General features: G+C 40.8%; 2 protein-coding genes and 1 long non-coding RNA gene across 6 annotated transcripts in view; 2 read left to right on the top strand and 1 right to left on the bottom strand.

The window, feature by feature from the left end:
* Positions 1 to 254: 254 nt before the first annotated feature.
* Positions 255 to 19,713, top strand: part of LOC135107516 (neuropeptide-like protein 31) — a 35,662-nt gene continuing 16,203 nt past the window's right edge. Inside the window, exon 1 of one of the 2 annotated variants that reach the window (XM_064017479.1) lies at positions 255 to 362. The gene's annotated coding sequence lies outside the window, so the exon portion shown is untranslated. Of the gene's footprint in view, positions 363 to 446; positions 1,134 to 19,713 lie in introns of those variants that run through there. The other variant, XM_064017480.1, reaches the window with a different exon arrangement.
* LOC135107514 (uncharacterized) lies at positions 7,176 to 15,736 on the top strand. Of its 3 annotated transcripts, none has more exons than XM_064017476.1 (3): positions 7,176 to 7,706; positions 8,102 to 9,020; positions 13,403 to 15,736. In XM_064017476.1, the coding sequence occupies exons 1-2, from the start codon at positions 7,532 to 7,534 to the stop codon at positions 8,998 to 9,000; spliced, it is 1,074 nt and encodes a 357-aa protein (XP_063873546.1). In that variant the 5' UTR covers positions 7,176 to 7,531; the 3' UTR covers positions 9,001 to 9,020; positions 13,403 to 15,736. The 3 variants fall into 3 exon arrangements, with proteins under 3 accessions (XP_063873546.1, XP_063873545.1, XP_063873547.1); XM_064017475.1 differs by having other exon boundaries at positions 7,177 to 7,706; positions 13,399 to 15,736; XM_064017477.1 differs by lacking the exon at positions 8,102 to 9,020 and having other exon boundaries at positions 7,226 to 7,706; positions 13,399 to 15,736.
* On the bottom strand, positions 13,224 to 16,581 carry LOC135107518 (uncharacterized). The gene is made up of 2 exons (XR_010271800.1): positions 15,685 to 16,581; positions 13,224 to 15,642 (listed from the first exon to the last, which is right to left on the bottom strand). It is a non-coding gene; the product is annotated as an uncharacterized LOC135107518 (long non-coding RNA).

A 19,713-nucleotide genomic window follows, 5' to 3' on the forward strand; every position in this document is an offset into this window, starting at 1 on the left:
GAGACTTTTGAAAGTAGTAGAGCTGCGGCGCAAAATTGTTTCAGAATGCGGTCCCGGGGCCGATCCACTATCTCGACTTAATATATCATCGAAACGTGCTCTCTCTCTCTCTCTCTCTCTCTCTCTGTACACTTGTATAATATCATATTGGCAATTAGATCAAGTACAAGAGTTTAATGATAACTGAAACCGTGATAGGTACTCAACCCTCGTAGGCGGGTGATGAACAGCACTACTTTATCCTGTCAGTATTCATCCGCGAGTGAGGACAGCACGGTCAGTCAGTCAATCAGACAATCAGTTCATGGCGGCGTAAAGTAAACTCACTAATTGAAGTTTTCGCATTCAGTCCACTGGTTAATGTACGTACGCGTGTCTCGCAGTGTTTCTCGTTTTGGCCCAATGGGGGAGTGTGCATGGCAGCAAATCTAATGACGAGTGTCTGGCAGTGTGTCTTGAGCGGCAGCGACTAAAACGTGAGGTGCCTGTAGTAGGATCTGCTTTCCTACGTGTCGCCTGTGGTAATGTGTGTGCCCTGCTTCGTGCCGTGAAGAATATTGTGTTGCAGTGTTAGAATGTTTTGTATCTACTCGTATCTGACTCTAGCGTTGTTTTGTAAAGCGAGTGCCCCCTTGTGGCTCTTGTGTTGTGTTACTATTGTGTGGTGTTTTGCTTCTTGACGACTCTACGTGCTGCGTAACGAAGTACCTATAGAAGTGTTAGTCATTGTGAGTGATCTTGTGTTGCATCGTATTTCAAGTATTACGGCGTGGGTCAAGTGTCGCCATCGTGTGAATCTAGTGTTGTGACCCGTGCCTTGAGATGGGCTTTGTGGTCCAAGTGTTGCGTCTTGAACCGAGTGTTGCCTGGAGATCTCTGTTGTGGCACCAGTGTTGCTCCGTAAAATGAGTGTTGCCAGGGGCTTCAAAATTTGTGTTGTGTTGTGATAGCAGTGATGATACCCGTGCAAGTCTAGGTTCAATAAACCACAGCATCGCCGCCTGCTGCCTCCCTGCCCCTCACACACTGTGCCTCCACGCATCTCGCCCCCTCATTCCCCTAACACCCTCCCCCTGGACAGATGTGGGGCGCAGGTGTGCTGTTGGCCGGTCAGCGGAGCACGGACGAGCCAGGTAAGCTGTGTTGATCCTCCTCCTTTTATAGCCAGACTGCAGCGGCCTGAACAGTTTTATGTGCATGGTTAATAGGTCAGTTTGCAGATGGAAGGACTAACGCACGCGTGCGCGCGGGTGCGCTTCGTTGGTTTGTTGGATTTTGCATTGAGAGATGGACCAGAAGGTAGGGAATAAGGAAATGTGCCTTTTTGTATCCATATTGCAGATTAATGAATAACTGTGCAATAATTCGTATGTAAATTATTACTCAGAGCTCGATTTGTTTTTTAAGGCGTGATTATGATTAGAAATGTTACCGTTAATCTGCTGACAGTGGTAAGATGTGATAGAGATTATCATGATGATGATCATAGCCAGTAATAACAATATGGATAATTGAATGATTGGGTGTGGTATGGACTGCCGTGTGGCCGGTGTGATATGTGGCATGATGTGGCTTTGTGTCCATGATGTGTCAGGGTGTTGTGTGTGGCTTGTTGCGAAGGGTGAGATGTGGACTGGGAAGGGTTATGTTGGTTGTGGTGTGGCTGGGTGTGGTGTGACTTCGTGTGGTGTGACTGTGTGATATAGGTTGTTGTGTGGCTAGTTATGGTGTGATGTAACTGTGAGGCGAGAGTGAGTGTGATACGAGTTGTGAGGCTGAGTGTGACGTTTGTAGTAATGAGTCTGTGTGTGGTCTGGCTCAATGTGATGTTTGGCGTGATGTCGCTTCTGGTGTGGTTGGTTATAATGCAAGGTGTGGTTTGGTGTTAGTGTGGTAATATCACTGAGAGGCTTTTCCTCCTTTTTTTTTTTTTTAAATTTGCACGTTGTTGTTTTCATTGTCGTCGTGGCAGTGGGTTTTCTGGTTTTTGGTGTTCCTTTTGTTATTCTATCTTTGACAACACTTACAAAATTACTGATGACCCTTTAGACCATAACCAAATGCGTAATTGGACCCAGAAATCGTTTGAGTTTGACACCCTTGATCCAATTTTATCACGTACTGTATACTCTGATAAACTTTACATTAAGCTCCAGTGGCGTTTAGTGAGGAAGCTCACGGGAGTAGTAGTTAATGTGAAGAGAGTTGCTCAGTGATGTCGTTAATTTTTGGAGAAAACGTTTGGTAAGACTGTAAGGAGGTCATTACGTGAGGTTAGCGATATAACCCTTTTGGCGGCTTGTTGGGAGGGGTGGGAAGTGGAGGGGAGGACAGGTAGAGGGCGGAAATAAGATATAATTTTACGGTCCACTGCGGAGTGTTCTTTGTCTTTTTACCTGTGATGGTTTTCGTTACCTGCTTGAGTTGAACTTTCATCGTACTTGTACGAAAAAGAAGAAAAAGAAAAAAAGAAGAAAAAAAAAAATTACTTGTAAGATTACAGATGATTAAATAATGAAAACAGTGAATATATCAATCGACAAAATGTGTGTTTTTTAGTGTCTAAAAAAAGTAAGTAAAAATAAGGCTGTTATCTACGCACCACTTCTAAGAACTCCAACGAATATATAACGTACATTGGTTCTCATTTAAGTAAGGAACATATCCCAGTTATCAAATAAAACTTTTAGATCGAAGCACTAGTATAAAAATAAAAAATAAAAATTCCTGTTAAAAATTTTCCTTAAAATTACAGATGACTAAATCATGAAAAGTAGGAGTAGAATATTAATATAAAAAGTATAGTATATCAGGTGACAAAGTGAATTTTTTTCAGTGTCTTAATTTTTCGAAGTGAAATATGGTTATTAGCTACGCACCATTCCCAAGAACTAATAACATTTTACATATGTACAATGGTTCTTTAGATAAAGATCACACCCCAATTATCAGATAAAAATTTTAGAATTGAAAATTTTTAGTTTTTTAAACTAAGCTACGGATCACTATAAAAGAAAAGAAAAAAAAAGATTAAAATTTTTTCTCTAAGACTACAGATGATTAAATCATGAAAAGAAAAGCAAATATTGATATAAAAAGTATATATCATTCGACGAAATATGTTTTTTGTGGTTTGATTTTTTAAAATACGTACCTCTCCTAAAAACTCTAAAGAATATTTAATATGTGTACAATGGTTCTTCTTTAAGTAAGGAACATGTCCCAGTTATCAGATAAAAGTTTTAATTGAATTAAAAAAAATTAAGTACGTCCTAAATTGTAATTAAAGAAAAGTAAAAATTCGTGATTAATATTTTTCTTCCAAGATTACTAATGGTTAAATCATTAAAGGTTGAAGAAGAATATTGATATTAAAATATTTATCAATCAAAAAGGTGTTTTTTAGTGTCTTAATAATAAAAAAAAAAAAAAAAAAAAAAAAAAAAAAAAATATATATATATATATATATATATATATATATATATATATATATATATATATATATATATATATATATATATATATATATATATATATATATATATATATATATATATAAATCAGTCGAAAAGTGTGTTTTTAGTGTCTTTTTTTTGAAGTAAGATATGATTATTTCCTCTGCACCACTCTTAAGGGGTTTAAAGAATATTTTGCACATTTTCAATTATTCTTCTTTAAGTATGAAACATATCCCAATTATCAGATGAAATTTTTATATTGAATTTTTTTTTCATCACTTTTTTTTTCTTTTAAATTAAAGTGCAGACCTATACATAAATTCAATTTTTTTTGCGATGAAAAATTTTCCTTAAGATTACATATGATTAAATCATGGAAACCAGAAGAATATTAATATAAAAATATATTTCTTTCTTTTTTTTTTTAAGGAAAATATGGTTATTATCTGAGCACCACTTCTAAACACCCAAAACAAATATTTTACAAATGTACTGTGGTTTTTCTTAGATCAAGGTTTATGGGGAACTATGTATATGTATATATTCTAGCAGTGTTACCGTCATTGTAGGCATGCTCGTCTTATTGCTAAACTTGCATCTTCAACAAGTACAAATGAAATGCCCCAAACATGCACTACTTCCTGGCACGATTGTCGTACTAACTCCATAAACCTCACTTTTGAACTAGTACACAATAAACATCCCCAATACTGATGTTGTGGTATTAGCATCCGTAATTTGTGTTTTCTGTTGATAAGGTGTTGTAAACACCTTGACATTGCTTTCTCCGGAAACAATGGTAGCATTGCGTTCTTCGCTAGCTGTGCAGGAAGCATACAACCAGGAAGGCAGCAACTATGAAAGAACATGCAATTATTAACACCACAACGTGCCACCATACAACAACATACAATCAGTTAAACAATAACGTACAACTATTGAACATGAAACCATTAACGTAACATATCATACAACAACATACTCAAACAATCATCATAACACATAATCAATAATACAACATAAAACAGTATTTTGGTGTGTAGCCAGCATTACACAATCTTCCTACACATACTATTTATAACACTATATAATTTTTCTATCCATTATGGTATCACCAACACTGCAAATGCTGTACATGTATACATATATACAGCCTCACGTTGTAGTGCTACAAAGCGCAAGCTGTCGCCATTACCTTTACAGTATTACCAACACGCTGAAGGACTTCTCTTACAAGAAAATTAACTTCACTTGATTTTTCCTTGAGGCTGGTGATTCCTAACCTAGATAGAGAAGCAGAAAGCAAGTTAGTACACCACAATATTAAATCAGGACATAAGAAAAAATGTTACCTGCATCTCGCTCAAGAGAACAAAGACGACACCGCTAGTATTGAACAAGTTGATAATCGAAAAGTATTTCACTACGAGAGAGAGAGAGAGAGAGAGAGAGAGAGAGAGAGAGAGAGAGAGAGAGAGAGAGAGAGAGAGAGAGAGTACATAATATCATATACAATCTGCTGCAAACACAACACATGTGCAGCGCGGTGCTGGTGGCTCAGTGGAGTTGATGACCCTGGGAAATGCCAGACGTACTCTCAGCGCCGCGTCTGCCTCCCACCCACAGACCGCCGGCGGGAATACATTGGCTTACTTTTCTATTATGTTGTCTACTACCTCATTACTAGCGGTGTCTCCTCTGATTTCATGTGTGCTAGTTATGATATAATATATTAATCTGCCTCCTGGTTTTCCATCTCTGTTAGAAAATATTCAGCAGCCTCGAGGACCTGATAATTACACCTGTAGAGTAGCTGGAAGTGAACACTTCCCGGGCTACAGTGAGGTGACTACACTCCTCCCTCCTACGTTGTGTTCTGCGTTTATCTGAGAGATGAATATGAGATGAAGTGAGAGAAGCCGCTTTGTGGATAGCAGGAAATACTTGAGATTGCTTTTGTATACTAGATTAATGGATCTCAGTTGCTGACATCCCTCTCAGAGTGTAGAAATTCATTGCCTATCTTTCGTTATTTAGTAATCCTGGCTGATGTTGGTATATAATATTAATTTTAAGATTATTCTGTTTTCCATTGACAACTTCAGTAACCACTTAATCACCGTTAATTAATTGACAGCTAATTAAACGTAACTCTCACATCATTATGGGAAAACTTTCACTGGAAATTACATGAATGGCACTGGATATAATTGGCATTTAGTGGAGTTTTATTATAGTATATAATTATGTATTACAAATCATATATTTTATACAAAGAGGTTTATTAAACATCCGTGATTTTACAAACTCTGTGATTACTGTTTCATTGTTTGCGTACTTCTACACTTGTAATTCCTTTACGTTGATCCTACTAAGCTAGAGAAGGTCAAGGGCGGGTAGGTGGCTGCTTCCTCTAGCCCGCTGTAATATCTAATACGGCGCAGTGTGTGCTCGGTGTGTTGAAAGTTGCACGACACGATCTGGCGGCACAATGAAAGCAGCAGAGTACGTATTCTGTTGTGAACGATGGTGGTGGTGGTGGTGGTACCATCATTGAGCTCTGTGTAAGGGGAAGGGTTGGGGACGAGCTGGAAATTTACGTATGTGAAAAGTTTGAAAGCCTGTTTAGTGGGAGCCTCATAACCGTAAAGCCACACCAGAAGAGTGAGTCACAAGTAAAGAAAGGCATTATATGAGATGCCGTTTCTTGCCCAAAACTTGTTGTTGCTTGCCGCGAGGAAGTGTTAAGGAGTTCAAAATGAGAAAACTTGATATCAAAAGTAGGGGGAGAGAATATATTTGTAACACACTCCACTGCCATTACATTCACCATCACCACCGCAGGCTCCACCATGTTTAGTGCATCACCATCACTGTCAGCATTTCACTTACCCTTGCATCCTCCCGCAACTTTACTGTAGTTTGAAATAAAGCCATCTCAGTGTACACACACACACACACACACACACACACACACACACACACACACACACACACTTATACACTACAGATAGAAAGCATGACGTGGTTAAGAATCATTATTTTGATATATATATATATATATATATATATATATATATATATATATATATATATATATATATATATATATATATATATATATATATATATATATATATATATATATATATATATATATATATATATATATTTTTTTTTTTTTTTTTTATATAATAATTTAGTAATTTCTGATGGACAGAAAAGTTTCATCGACGTTCCGCATCCGTCACCTGTGAGGCTGTCCCTTGGCCTGCCCTTCCCTCCTAGCCACGTGGCTGCGCCACAGGGGTCAGCGCGACTCAGGACCGCTCTGGATGGAAACCTGCGAGTTTCTCTCGTGATTGAGGCCATGAAGTCATGCACGCTTTTCTCTTCACCTCAGATGACCCACAGCGCGCCACAGTGCTCTCTTGATTACCTCAGAGATGCGCTGGATTTGTACGTCATCGTTTCTCTTGATTGCACACACACACACACACACACACACACACACACACACACACACACACACACACACACACAGTTAGACAGATTAATAAATATACAGTATACATAGATTGATAGAGAGATAGATAGATAGATAAATAGAAAGGGACAGAGAGAGAGAGAGAGAGAGAGAGAGAGAGAGAGAGAGAGAGAGAGAGAGAGAGAGAGAGAGAGAACTGTTCGAAGACAGCGGTTGTAAAGAAAAAAAAAGATAAAAACCGTGACTTTCTCTCCATTGTGGCGCTGGAGAAACTCAACCGTGTCTGGCATCTATTTTCCCCCTACACACGTGGGCCGGGCACCGGTGCCCTGCTCTGTTGCTCGCTGCTGGACGTCGCTGTAACACGCACGTGGCAGAGCTTCTAGGCGGCAATGCAGTGGTGAACACCGACTGCCACACAGAGCCACAGAGCCAGAATACAATTACACGGCAAGATTTGAGGAGTGTACCTCAATCTCAGGACACCACCGCTCGCTTCATTAAGTGAACACAGGAATCTCAAATCGTCAAGGCGTTGATGCTTAGTGAAACATAATCACTGTATAGTCAATTTCATCTGCCATAATGACTGTAGTGAGTGTGGTACGCTACGGGGTGATCCTGTGGACAGTTCTGGAAGTGGCCGGGACGAGCCAGAGCAGCAAGGAAAAGACATTCGTGGCAGGGACCCGTGAGCCATCACCGAGTGTTGAGGACGACACCAACAACTTGTACCTTCCTTCCAGCCAGCAGAGCACAGGTGAGGGTCACACGTGTACCATAATCAGACTCTTCTTGTATGAGAATTATTAATATTGAATACGTATTAGTCGTCTGTTTCTGAGTCTGGGTGTGCATACGAAATGAATATAGACGCGATGGTTTGCCAAGTTGGCCAACATGATATAAAGGTGGTGAAAGAAAAGGGACAATTACATAATGTTAATCAGTGTCATGAACAAGCTAACAATTAGAGATAGGCTGCTCATGGCACCACTTAACACTGAAACAAACGTGAACGAGATACTCGATTTCCCCATCGTGTGTGTGTGTGTGTGTGTGTGTGTGTGTGGATAGTAGTTGAGTATATATACATACATACATACACACACACACACACACACACACACACACACGTTTAATATTTTCTCCCAGGTAGTTTGCCGGCGTGGGCAGTGTCGGCGGGGGTGGCAGTCGCTCTTCCCAGCACCCACTCCCTCACTGGCTTACCCTGGTGGACGTCCCTTCCTGCCACTCCTGCCATACGTCTGGACGAGGAGCGCCGCGTGCAGGACTCCAGTCTTTCAGTGCGCCATTATCTTGCTTCACGAAACTCACCTCCCAGCGTCTCCCTCACCAGCATACCGCACGTCCTGCCGCTGCCCCTCAGCCCTCACCACAAGCCATCCTCGCCAGGCCTTGCCAAAGGCTCCAGCTTGCTACAGTCTTTACACTCTTCCAACTCTCCCCGCCCTTCATTTGGAAACGAAAACAAAGACAAAAAGAAAAGCTACAATAACGAAGAAAACTTACTGCAAAATGTACAGATGAAGAACGAAATTGTCCCTTCAGAAAGACGAAGGCGAGCCAGTGTCGGAACATACGACATTCCAGTGAGTGTCGTCAGTTACAGTCCCACCAGCCACTTCTTCATGCATGAATTACTCGACCCTCAGCTCGGCCGAAAGTCAATCCTTGAATCACCTCGATACTTCACAAGAAATCGACAAATTCCATCTTCGTCCTCTGCGCCCATAGTTTTTCCAGGACCAACCGTAGTCGCCAGTACAACCACGCCCCCTCCTCATATCGTCTACCCCACTGAATCTACCTTCCCGTCAACAGTGTCTCACAATGTCACCCTACCTTCCAAGACCACCGATCAAGGACTGCAGGATCAAGGGCTATCCTCTACAGCGGCGACCCCGCCCGATCCCGGCGTGACGGACAACCGAGTGATCATCGTGGTACCGTGCAGAGGGCTGTGCAAGATATCGGCAGGCAGAGTGTGTGTTACGGACCAAAATTGTCTCACGCGACAGCACGGGAAGTAAACGTCAGGAAAGGAACAAAGGTGACCAGTGCGCTACACTTAAGAGGGAAGGGTGTGGGAATCTTTCATTACCCATTTATATCTTACTTTGTGGAATGGTGTGCAAACATTGTCAAAAATCACGTGATTGGAGAGAGAGAGAGAGAGAGAGAGAGAGAGAGAGAGAGAGAGAGAGAGAGAGAGAGAGAGAGAGAGAGAGAGTTATTAAACAGAATCAGGGAAAGTAGTAAGTGCTGGTGAAACTCGCACTCAGGGAACTGGGAACAAGGCGGTGGTGCAGTGGCGAACACACTGCCACACGCCACCAGAACCCCTCTCATGCACCGGGATTTCCGGAATACACTTGCACATCAAGAAAACACTACATTTAAATTTAAAGTGGACATAAAACTGAGGAACCTGTGTGTGTGTGTGTGTGTGTGTGTGTGTGTGTAATAATAATAATAATAATAATAATAATAATCGGTTTATTTGTTATCGGTTGAAAGTCGACGTTACATATTAACTTAAATATTACACATCTTAAGTACACATTAATCCTAAGGAAATATCTTACATGGAGATAGTATGGCTGCCATTTGGCGCCGACCAACCTGAAAGACCAAAGCCCAGGATAATCAGGCCACCCCGTGTAATTTTTAGTAGTCTGTTTCTCCTGCCTAAGCAGCGAATCATAGCTTCCGATTTACACTAGGTACCTTATTACTGTTAGGTGAACAGGGGCTACACTGCAAAGAAGTCTGCCCCAAGATATCTTACCTGGTCAGGTAATCGAACTCTGGAACCCCCCCCACCCCAACTCCCGTTGTGAATCAGGCGCGCTAACCATTGCACTACTAGGTTTTACGATCTTGTGTAAAAATGCGAAGAGACCAGTACTCCACAAGGTACAAATTGGATCTTGCGTGGCCGTAAGGATTTGAGGTACAGTCAAACTTTAATAAAATAATGTATTTTTTATTTAAAAATTTGACCCTAATCTACAGTTGCTTAAAAAATACTGATATTTTCTTTTTTGTTAACATTTAAAAAGTTGTAAAAAAATCTACATGGACAGAAAAAAATAGCATGAAGTTTACTCTCTTTTTTCGAGGGTGCAAAAACGATTTAAGATATTGTAATATAAAAATGTCAAAGTTGTAAGTGATTATGGAAAAATTATTTAGCAGTGTGTGTGTGTGTTTAGTCGTGATTTCAGTACTTTAGGAAGCTGACTGGAAAAGTGAGCGGGATGAAATCTGCCTTCGAATCGTGCAGGCTGCTTCGCAGTTTTAGGAATACCGCGGAGTAATTTCCGACAGACATGGATAAAGAGTGCCACCAGGAACACGTGTAATTAGGAAAAAAGGTCACCGTCGGGGTTAGTTATGGTGTTTGAGAAGGAGAGAGAGAGAGAGAGAGAGAGAGAGAGAGAGAGAGAGAGAGAGAGAGAGAGAGAGAGAGAGAGAGAGATTGGCAACATGACTGCTGAGTGATGAATTAATTCGTAGTACCTGACGTCCGTGTGAGGGGGGAAGGAGATAATTAGGCGAGCACTGACGGTGGCATATTCCCTTCCTGCCGGGAAGGTATGACTTGTGAAATGCTTAAGTCGTCGTATATACAAATAATGTTAGTGGTGATTTATAGTATATCCTTATAATATCGAAGCATGGCAGTATCAGGTGTGTGATAGCAAAGAGGAGGTGGGTGTCAAGGACATACGATAAACAGTCAAGGAGACTACGAAAGGTCAATTGAAGTACACAAAGCATCCCTTGAATGTGGTGTGGGTCCAGTGAGTAGCACAGACTGCTTGGCGTTCTGATGTTCTGCCTGTGGGACCAAGAGTGTTTTCCTCTCCTCATCTAGCATTGTTGTTACCAATTGGTAGTGACAAAAATAAAACACAAGAACTGGTGGACTGGGTGTATTTCACAACAAATGGCCAGGGTCACCTTCGTCCCCTGCTGATATCGGCTTTCCAGGATCCACCACCGCTGTTGCCACTAACGCCACCACCACCCCCTCCACTCCGCAACCTCTTCCTTTCGCCATCCACCGTCGCGTTCACAGTGCTCGAAAGGATCACTTCACCGCCCTACATGAAAGATCCAGGCGTCTCCACAACCACGCCAGGGCCGCCCACCAACAACGCGATGATCGAAGAGGTGAACGTGGTGCCATGCCACCGGTGTTATATTCAGGTCGAGAGAATATGTCTTCTGGTCGCTGACTGCCACAAACCATAGTAGAAGTGCGAGACCAGTACTCCAGAGGGAGGAGCATGAATTTTCCGTGGTCGTAAGGACTTGGGGGTACCATCAAACTTAAGTGAATTGATGTATTTTATTTAAATAATTTGATTCCTTAAATCTACGTCTGTTAAAAAGAAAAAAAAGAAAAATCAATTCTTATACTGCTCTACTCTTTTTGTTTACATTTAGGACGCTGTCAAAATTCTACATGGACACAAGAATATGAAGTTCACTGTCTTTTCAACATTAATAATCTTATAATGAAATGCTTAATGTATATTTGCTTAATATTTCCTTTCCAGATAATATTTTTATTTGTAGAGATAGTTTTGTACTTGGTATGCTGATGATATAGCAGTTTTCTTTACGATGAATTTGTCATCATTAATTATAGCAGGTAATGAATGCATACCTAGTGGCAGACGTGGGAGAACTAGTAAGGTAGCGCCGGGCTGGAGGTGTTGAGGAATTTATTTTCTGCAGGGCTTTGTTTTTGCACATGCTTTGGCTGGACTACGGGAGACCTGGGCAAGGTGTTATTACGGACATCCACCGCACAACGCGCATACGTTACCATAAATCGCGAAACATGGTCATACGCAGCCAAGTGCTTAAAAAAAAAAAATGCAAGATTATGACTTTTCACCGAAGGCTGGAGAAAACCTTTCCGACATCGAAGTTAATAGGAAAGCAACTGAGGTTGTAGATACAATTGTACAGCTTGGTAACATTTTAAGTGGAAATACATTTAAATGGGATGCCCCTAAGTGTGTGACATTTTTTATAAACAATTTATAAATAATTTATAAATAATTTTTATCTCGTTTTTAAAGGACTGTCATATGAGGAGGTACTTATTATTGAATATAGTAATAATTTTTATGGTGTTCATCTTTTCACTGTGCATGATGGCGGCTTGAAGGTGGTGCACCGAGGATGGAGGGCCGCAGTGCGGCGCGTGTGGAAGGTGCCATAGATCACTCACTGCAGCTTACTCCAGCATATCGCTAGTGTTATGACTCCCGAGTTGTGGTTTGGTAAAAGATCTCTGAAGTTCACTAAGCATATATTGAACTCGCAAAATAAACTCATACGAACGATGGGTACAATGGACCAGTATGGACGCCATTCAGTACTACGTAGTAACATATGATATCCGGTGTAGTTACAAGTGTGAGATGAATTCCAGTTTTGTGAATAAGATTTGGCTGCAGCTTGAAGATGAGCAGCGTCACACAGGACAAACAGGACAAGAATGATGCCATATGAGGGGCACTAAGATTTCACTATACCAGCAGCTCATGCGATCAAGGTGATGATGGAAGCTTTATGCACTGATTGGTTTTTAAATGGTTTTATTAGTTTTATTTTTTTCAGCCTTCTTAGTTTAATGTGAATCTTATTGTACACTTTTATATGAATGAAGACCGTTGAATTGAATTATTATTAATTATTATTATTATTATTATTTTTATTATTATTATTATTATTATTATTATTATTATTATTATTATTATTATTATTATTATTATTATTATTATTATTATTATCATTTTATTTCTATTGTTATTATTATCATTAATACAACAACAACAACAACAGCAACAACAACAACAACAACAACGACAACAACAATAATAATAACTACTACAACCACCACCACCACCACCACCAGCACTATTATTACTACTACTACTACTGCTGCTGCTGCTGCTACTACTACTACTACTACTACTACTACTACTACTACTACTACTACTACTACCACCACCACCACCACCACCACTACCGCTAATCTACAACTTTTGTGTGCTGCCCTCGGGAAATGTGATTATAGGGAGCATGTTGTAAAATTCTTTCGATGATGGTTGCATGTTGATTGCTATATTCGTTTCTATAATCATATCGTCGTATTCGAGAATGAAGTAGTCCGTGTAAGTAATGGTTTGTTTGTGACGTAATGCTTAGTTCACGTGGTGTGTGTGTGTGTGTGTGTGTGTGTGTGTGTGTGTGTGTGTGTGTGTGTGTGCGTTTGTCTCTGTGTGACTCCAAAACTGATGAAGTAATGAATGAAAGGATACATCAAGAAATTATTTAATTTCATACACCTATCTTTATATTATTTCCCTTTTACATGCACAAACAAACATGAATTTTCCCAGGTAGTTTGACGGCGTGGGCAGTGTCGGCGGGGGCGGCAATCGCCCTTCCCAGCACCCACTCCCTCACTGGCTTACCCTGGTGGACGTCGCTTCCTGCCACTCCTGTCATACGTCTGGACGAGGAGCGCCGCGTCCCGGACTCCAGTCTTTCAGTGCGCCATTATCTTGCTTCACGAAACTCGCCTCCCAGCGTCTCCCTCACCAGCATACCGCACGTCCTGCCGCTGCCCCTCAGCCCTCACCACAAGCCATCCTCGCCAGGCCTTGCCAAAGGCTCCAGCTTGCTACAGTCTTTACACTCTTCCCACTCTCCCCGCCCTTCATTTGGAAACGAAAACAAAGACGAAAAGAAAAGCTACAATAACGAAGAAAACCTACTGCAAAATGTACAGATGAAGAACGAAATTATCCCTTCAGAAAGACGAAGGCGATCCAGTGTCGGAACATACGACACTCCATTGAGTGTCGTCAGCTACAGTCCCACCAGCCACTTCTTCATGCATGAATTACTCAACCCTCAACCAGCACCTGGCCAAAAATCAGTCCCTGAATCACTTGAGGAATTTGCAACAAATTACCATCTTCCATCTTCGTCCTCTGCGTCCATAGTTTTTCCAGGACCCACTGCAGTTAACAAAATCACTACTACCCCCAATCCCTATCACCACAATAACTGGACACGAACCCGGCATAATCCCCGACGTGCCATGCCGGCCCTGTTATGTCAGTGTAGGCAGAGATTGTGTTCCGATCTCTAATTGTGATGGTAGGTTTCCATAAGAACATAACATTGAAAATCAGGGAAGCTGCAAGAAGCCTACAGGCCTATTCGTGGCACTCCCTGTAACCTATTTCTTCCTATGCTAACCTATTTCTACATATCCTCACCCACAAATTTGTCTGGTATTCTTTTAAAGTGAACATGAAAGGGGAACAAGAAAGAATTCCGGTGAACTGCAGTTGAGAGAAGGATTGGATTCATCATTGAATACCAAAGTGTACTTTTACTGTGAAAGACGGATTAAATAAGATTTTATTTCTGTAACAGATAGTAACATGGAGTGAGACCTCTGTTACAGCTGTTCTGAATGTAACACTAATATTTCAGGGTGGTTTCTCCATCACACAGGCCAGAGAAGAAAGTAGTATTTTCCAAAATGGAATAAAAAAAAAAAAAAAGAAAGCGTGGGAATTGATAACACACATTAGTCGCAATGCCCCAAAAAGTTAACGGCTACTTCTCTGCAAGCAAAATTCTTCTTTCCACCGAGCCTGTTGTCTTGCTGCCTCCTGTATACACCCTTGCTGCTCTGAACATTACATTCACCTGCTTCTTCCACTTCAATTTTCTACAAAGGTACAATGCAAAGAATGAATTAGGTGTTCTTACGTGCACTTTGAGGAAAGGAATGATGTGTTGAGGGCGTGTCAAGTCTCGAGGTTGAAGTGTCTATGAAGCCCGGATGAAAACGATTATTGAAATTTATTTATGTACCTTAATGTTTCCCTCCCTCTCTTTCATATCTTTCTCTTTTTATTCTCTCTCTCTCTCTCTCTCTCTCTCTCTCTCTCTCTCTCTCTCTCTCTCTCTCTCTCTCTCTCTCTCTGGGATCTTGTTGATAATATGCAAGCCCCCCCCTCCCACACACACACACACACACACACACACACACACACACACACACACACACACACACACACACACACACACACACACACACACATCAATAAGAAAAACAGCTCATTCGCGGTGTTTTCTTATCGCCGTCATTACTGCCATTATTATTATTATTATTATTATTATTATTATTATTATTATTATTATTACTATTGTTGTTGTTTGTTGCCTCTTGGAACTGTCTTTATGAGGAGAATTTTAAAATGTCGATGTTTGTTTCTTAAATGTTCCTGCATTCGTTTCTATAATCATATTTACAAGTGAAGATGTAAGAACTGAAACGTGTTGTAACAGGCTGATATATTATGAAGTACAGGGTGATGGATTTTTATGTGTTCTTGGTAGCGCACGTCACGGTGAGCCTTGGGGGTTGCTGTGTGGCGGCCTTGAGGAGGCGAGTTGTGTGTGAGCTGACTTGCGGTGATAACTTGCCCCCACTCACTGGTTTTCTCTGCTTTCTCTGTTCCTCGAAAGATGTCCAGCTATACAAAAGCTTATATAGTAAGCAAACAAAGAGTTATTTCCTGTTCACACGCCTCTTTCACTCTTTCACTCCTTTCCCTCCACTACACACACACACACACACACACACACACACACACACACACACACACACACACACACACACACACACACACACACACACACACACACACAGACCAAGCTCTACAGACCGTAGCTATTGTACTGAGCTCTGTAAACAAATATGCATGTATCATGATTGTAATAGCAGTAAACACACACACACACACACTCTCTCTCTCTCTCTCTCTCTCTCTCTCTCTCTCATTCCTGTCCTTTTCTTCTATTATCAAGGTGTGTTGTGGCCTGCTTTTCTATGTAACTCTATGTAACCCTGTGTAACTCACAAGGAATAATAAATCAGCAGTAAATAATAATATGACTACTAGTTCTGTAAACCGACTAATAATTCTTTAAGATTATATGTGTGGAGCAGAGTGGTGACAGTCATAGCATCTATGTTAATTAATACAGGAGCCTCCATGTAAGCGACGAATTGTGACGTAAAATCTGGCTTTGATTACTTATTTGTAAAAGTACTGAATCTTTAATTGAAAGAAAGAATGTATTAAATCGAATTTTATAGACCTAACACAGCTTAGCGTGCCTTGCCTGAGTCACCCACCTCTGCGCGGCACGAGGACCCATGATTGGCACCACTGGCCGTTGAATTACTGATGCAGCTCTCCGGGACACATTTCATAACAACTACCGCTTGCAGGTTGCTGCAGCTAATGTATTTAAAGAATGACTGGCGGTGGATGTACTTCTGTTGCAGCATACTTCACCTTTACGAGTACACGTCTTTATTGCAATTTTTTTCCCTCATATTTTATCGTGGAATAGTATGTGCTCGTCCCCGAGAGTTATATCCACAATCACGACACCTCATGGAAACGCTGCACCATTCTGTGTAAAGAAATTTATTCCTTGATTTTTTCTTTCCCAGTGGACTAGGTCATCGCTATGAGCTTAATGAGGGCGAGAACATACGAAAAAAATATAAAATCTGTGATGGTTGAATAAATAAATAAATGAATAAATAAATAAATAAATAAATAAATAAATAAATATATATATATATATATTATATATATATATATATATATATATATATATATATATATATATATATATATATATATATATATATATATTTTTTTTTTTTAACGTCTAGTTTTCCCTAGTCTGTTAGGGCTGAGACGGTGCCTCCTGATGAAGGACTTTTGGATTTGGCATTTGGGAACCGTTACCCCGAGTGGATGCATATATATATATATATATATATATATATATATATATATATATATATATATATATATATATATATATATATATATATATATATATATATATATATATATATATATATATATATATATATATATATATAGAGTTACAGCTCTTTACGGGTTGCAAGGTCACAACCAACTTTTCATGTCTATTCTCTGCCACGTGAACACAAGATGCAGGTTGATGGCAAAGCCGAATTGACTTCGCCTGACCCTGAATTGCACCATGGGTGTAACAACCCGCTCACCACTGCGCTGTTCTATGGAAGTATAAAGTGACAATGTATTAGGTGTCACGGTAACCACCGTGAGTGGATTAATGTTTCACTGATACTGTCTTGTAAGCTCATAAAGCGGCGATTTGTTTTAAGTAGGTAAGTCTCTTATAATTGCAGCAGGTCCCATGCAATCACTCCATTGGCTGCTCTTATAGTCACCCTTGGGGGTATCCACTGCCATCCACTTGTCATATTATCTTCCTCCTACTCTACTAGCGTCATGAAGAGCGGGTTTATGTGGACGACGGTACCGCTGTCCTACCGGTGTTTAGTCTTGGATTTACTATATACATTTCTTGCTTTCCCATAAGAAGAAAGGGAAGAAAACTAAACTTTCATCGTTTGCCAGAAAGTAATTTTTGTTGTACGGGTGTGCTTTTCTGAGTGTGTGTGTGTGTGTGTGGGTGTGTGTGTGTGTGTGGGTGGGTGGGTGGTGGGTGTGAGTGTGCGTGTGGGTGTGTTAGTGAAGGTGTGTTTCCCTTTCGGTGGTGGCTCACTGGCGGCTCACAGGTGGCAGCGGTAGCGTGACGGCATGTGGCGGTGCTGAGTCACGGGGAGGGGCGCGCGTGTCATGGCCAGGCCGGGGAGGTGAGAACCAGCGAGGGAGGGAAAGCTGTGGAGGTGCGTGTCTGGGAGGAATTACAGAGAGACGCGGAGGAAGGGGAAGAGGAAGAGGAAGAGGAAGAGTAAGAGAAAGGAAGGTTGTCACCAAGGGTGGGGCAGGGAAGGGTTACAGGAAGAGGGAGTTATTGTTGTGAGTCATTAATTTACTCAGCGTGATTTATTGGCTTTTTCATTGTTATTCACGTGAAATGTTTTCTCTTCAGACTTGTTAGAAATGTATGATGTATCAAAGCACAGTTTCCACATGAAGTACCAACTTAATAACAGTAATTTGCCTGGCGACAAAGGAACAGGGGGTATTTTTAAGTTACCATTATGACTGAAGTGAGAACTGAAGTGTGGCTGTAATCCTTTTAAATGCTAGTGACAGCCTTACAGTAATTACATCATTTGAATATCTCTAGACATTCAATTAAACGAAAAGTGACTACAAACGATGAAAGGTTTGAACGACTCGGCCATTCATTTTGCTGACATATGTGCCTTTCAAAATTATACTTTATTAAGCTCGACGAGCAGCCAAAAGTAGTCAAAGGATGAATTTATTTTTCATGCATAGCGGTATACTGGGTGGGGCCAGCCTATGTACTCTACTAACGTATCTCTGACCGGGTTGGGTGGGACCTTAGTGATGCGGTAGTCGAAAATACGTATAGATGACATGTTGACCTATGACTACAGGACGATACTTGAAAAAAAAAAAAAGAAGAAGTCTACGGGATTTGAACGCGAAGCTACCGCGTCCCCTACCAGCACCACCACCAACACCCCTGTTTCTCGGAAGTGTTCACAGTACTGTACATACTCGGTTGCGTGGGATGAGAAACACACCGCCTCGTGAAGTTATCTGGTAAAGTAAATTATATTTGTTATACATCCTACTGTGATATTATACAGAAATTATAGACAAAGCGACAAATGATGACGTGGTGACCTTCAAGTTACCCCGTACACCTTCAACTGGATCCATCTGTGTGTGTGTGTGTGTGTGTGTGTGTGTGTGTGTACGAACGCTCGTTATGTATAACCCGCAAATTTCTATGAACGTCACAGCTGATAATTGCGTTTGATAATGTAATGGATTTACAAAAACCCTAAGCACGTGCACTTATGTGGATCTGCAAATTTGGATTTAAATTAGACTATGGGTGATTCTGAGCATAAGCATACCAACGAGTAAGCAAGTCATTTGATAACATTATACTACTACTACTACTACTACTACTACTACTACTACTACTACTGGTTCTACACGATAATAATAATAAAAAGATGCCTTTCCTTGATCTTTTACCACTAACCCTGGCAGCGAGTCATTAGTAATTACTCCTTTCCTGAGTGGCGCAGAGGAATGGATTCCGTGTGAGGGAGTGGTTCTTCTATTGTTTCCTTTCCTCTTAATCGTCAGAGAAACCCGAAGCAAGACAAACGTCCTGAAGAATTCGAATGTGATTGGTTTATACAGCATTACTATGACAATACTGATAATAGCAATAATAACAACAATGGTAACAATAATAAGTGGTAACCATGCGGAAGTGGTGAACCAGTACTCGTATTCATAAGTGCCTGAGGCGGTTTACATTTCCTGGTAGTCAGTGAGTGGAAAAGTCAGTTACATCTCGCCCAGAAATAATGCCTCTGATTGCATCTTGGGTTTCACGGAACACTGGGGGACGCATGATCAGACTGTCATAGAGAAACTGTGTCCGTGGTAGCACAGTGCCTCATCAAGATACCATTAAAGCGCACACTGACCTTATATTGTCAGTGGTGGTGATGGAGTCCTTCGTCTGACCAAAGGGCGCGTCCAGGGTTAGAGTTCTCGCCAAAAAGGAAGCTGTGGATTTCCTTTCACATTGTTTTATCGGATCACCTGGAGGAGGAAGGATACGGATCTACAGTACATAGGGGAGTTGTT

This window comes from Scylla paramamosain, chromosome 15 (genome assembly GCF_035594125.1).
Source record: "Scylla paramamosain isolate STU-SP2022 chromosome 15, ASM3559412v1, whole genome shotgun sequence".
In the NCBI taxonomy this organism is placed as follows: domain Eukaryota; kingdom Metazoa; phylum Arthropoda; class Malacostraca; order Decapoda; family Portunidae; genus Scylla; species Scylla paramamosain.

Coding starts and splice junctions, on each gene's coding strand:
- LOC135107514 (XM_064017476.1), top strand. CDS start 7,532: ATGACTGTAGTGAGTGTGGTACGCTACGGGGTGATCCTGTGGACAGTT. Junction 7,707..8,101: donor TTCCAGCCAGCAGAGCACAG/GTGAGGGTCACA, acceptor ATTTTCTCCCAG/GTAGTTTGCCGGCGTGGGCA.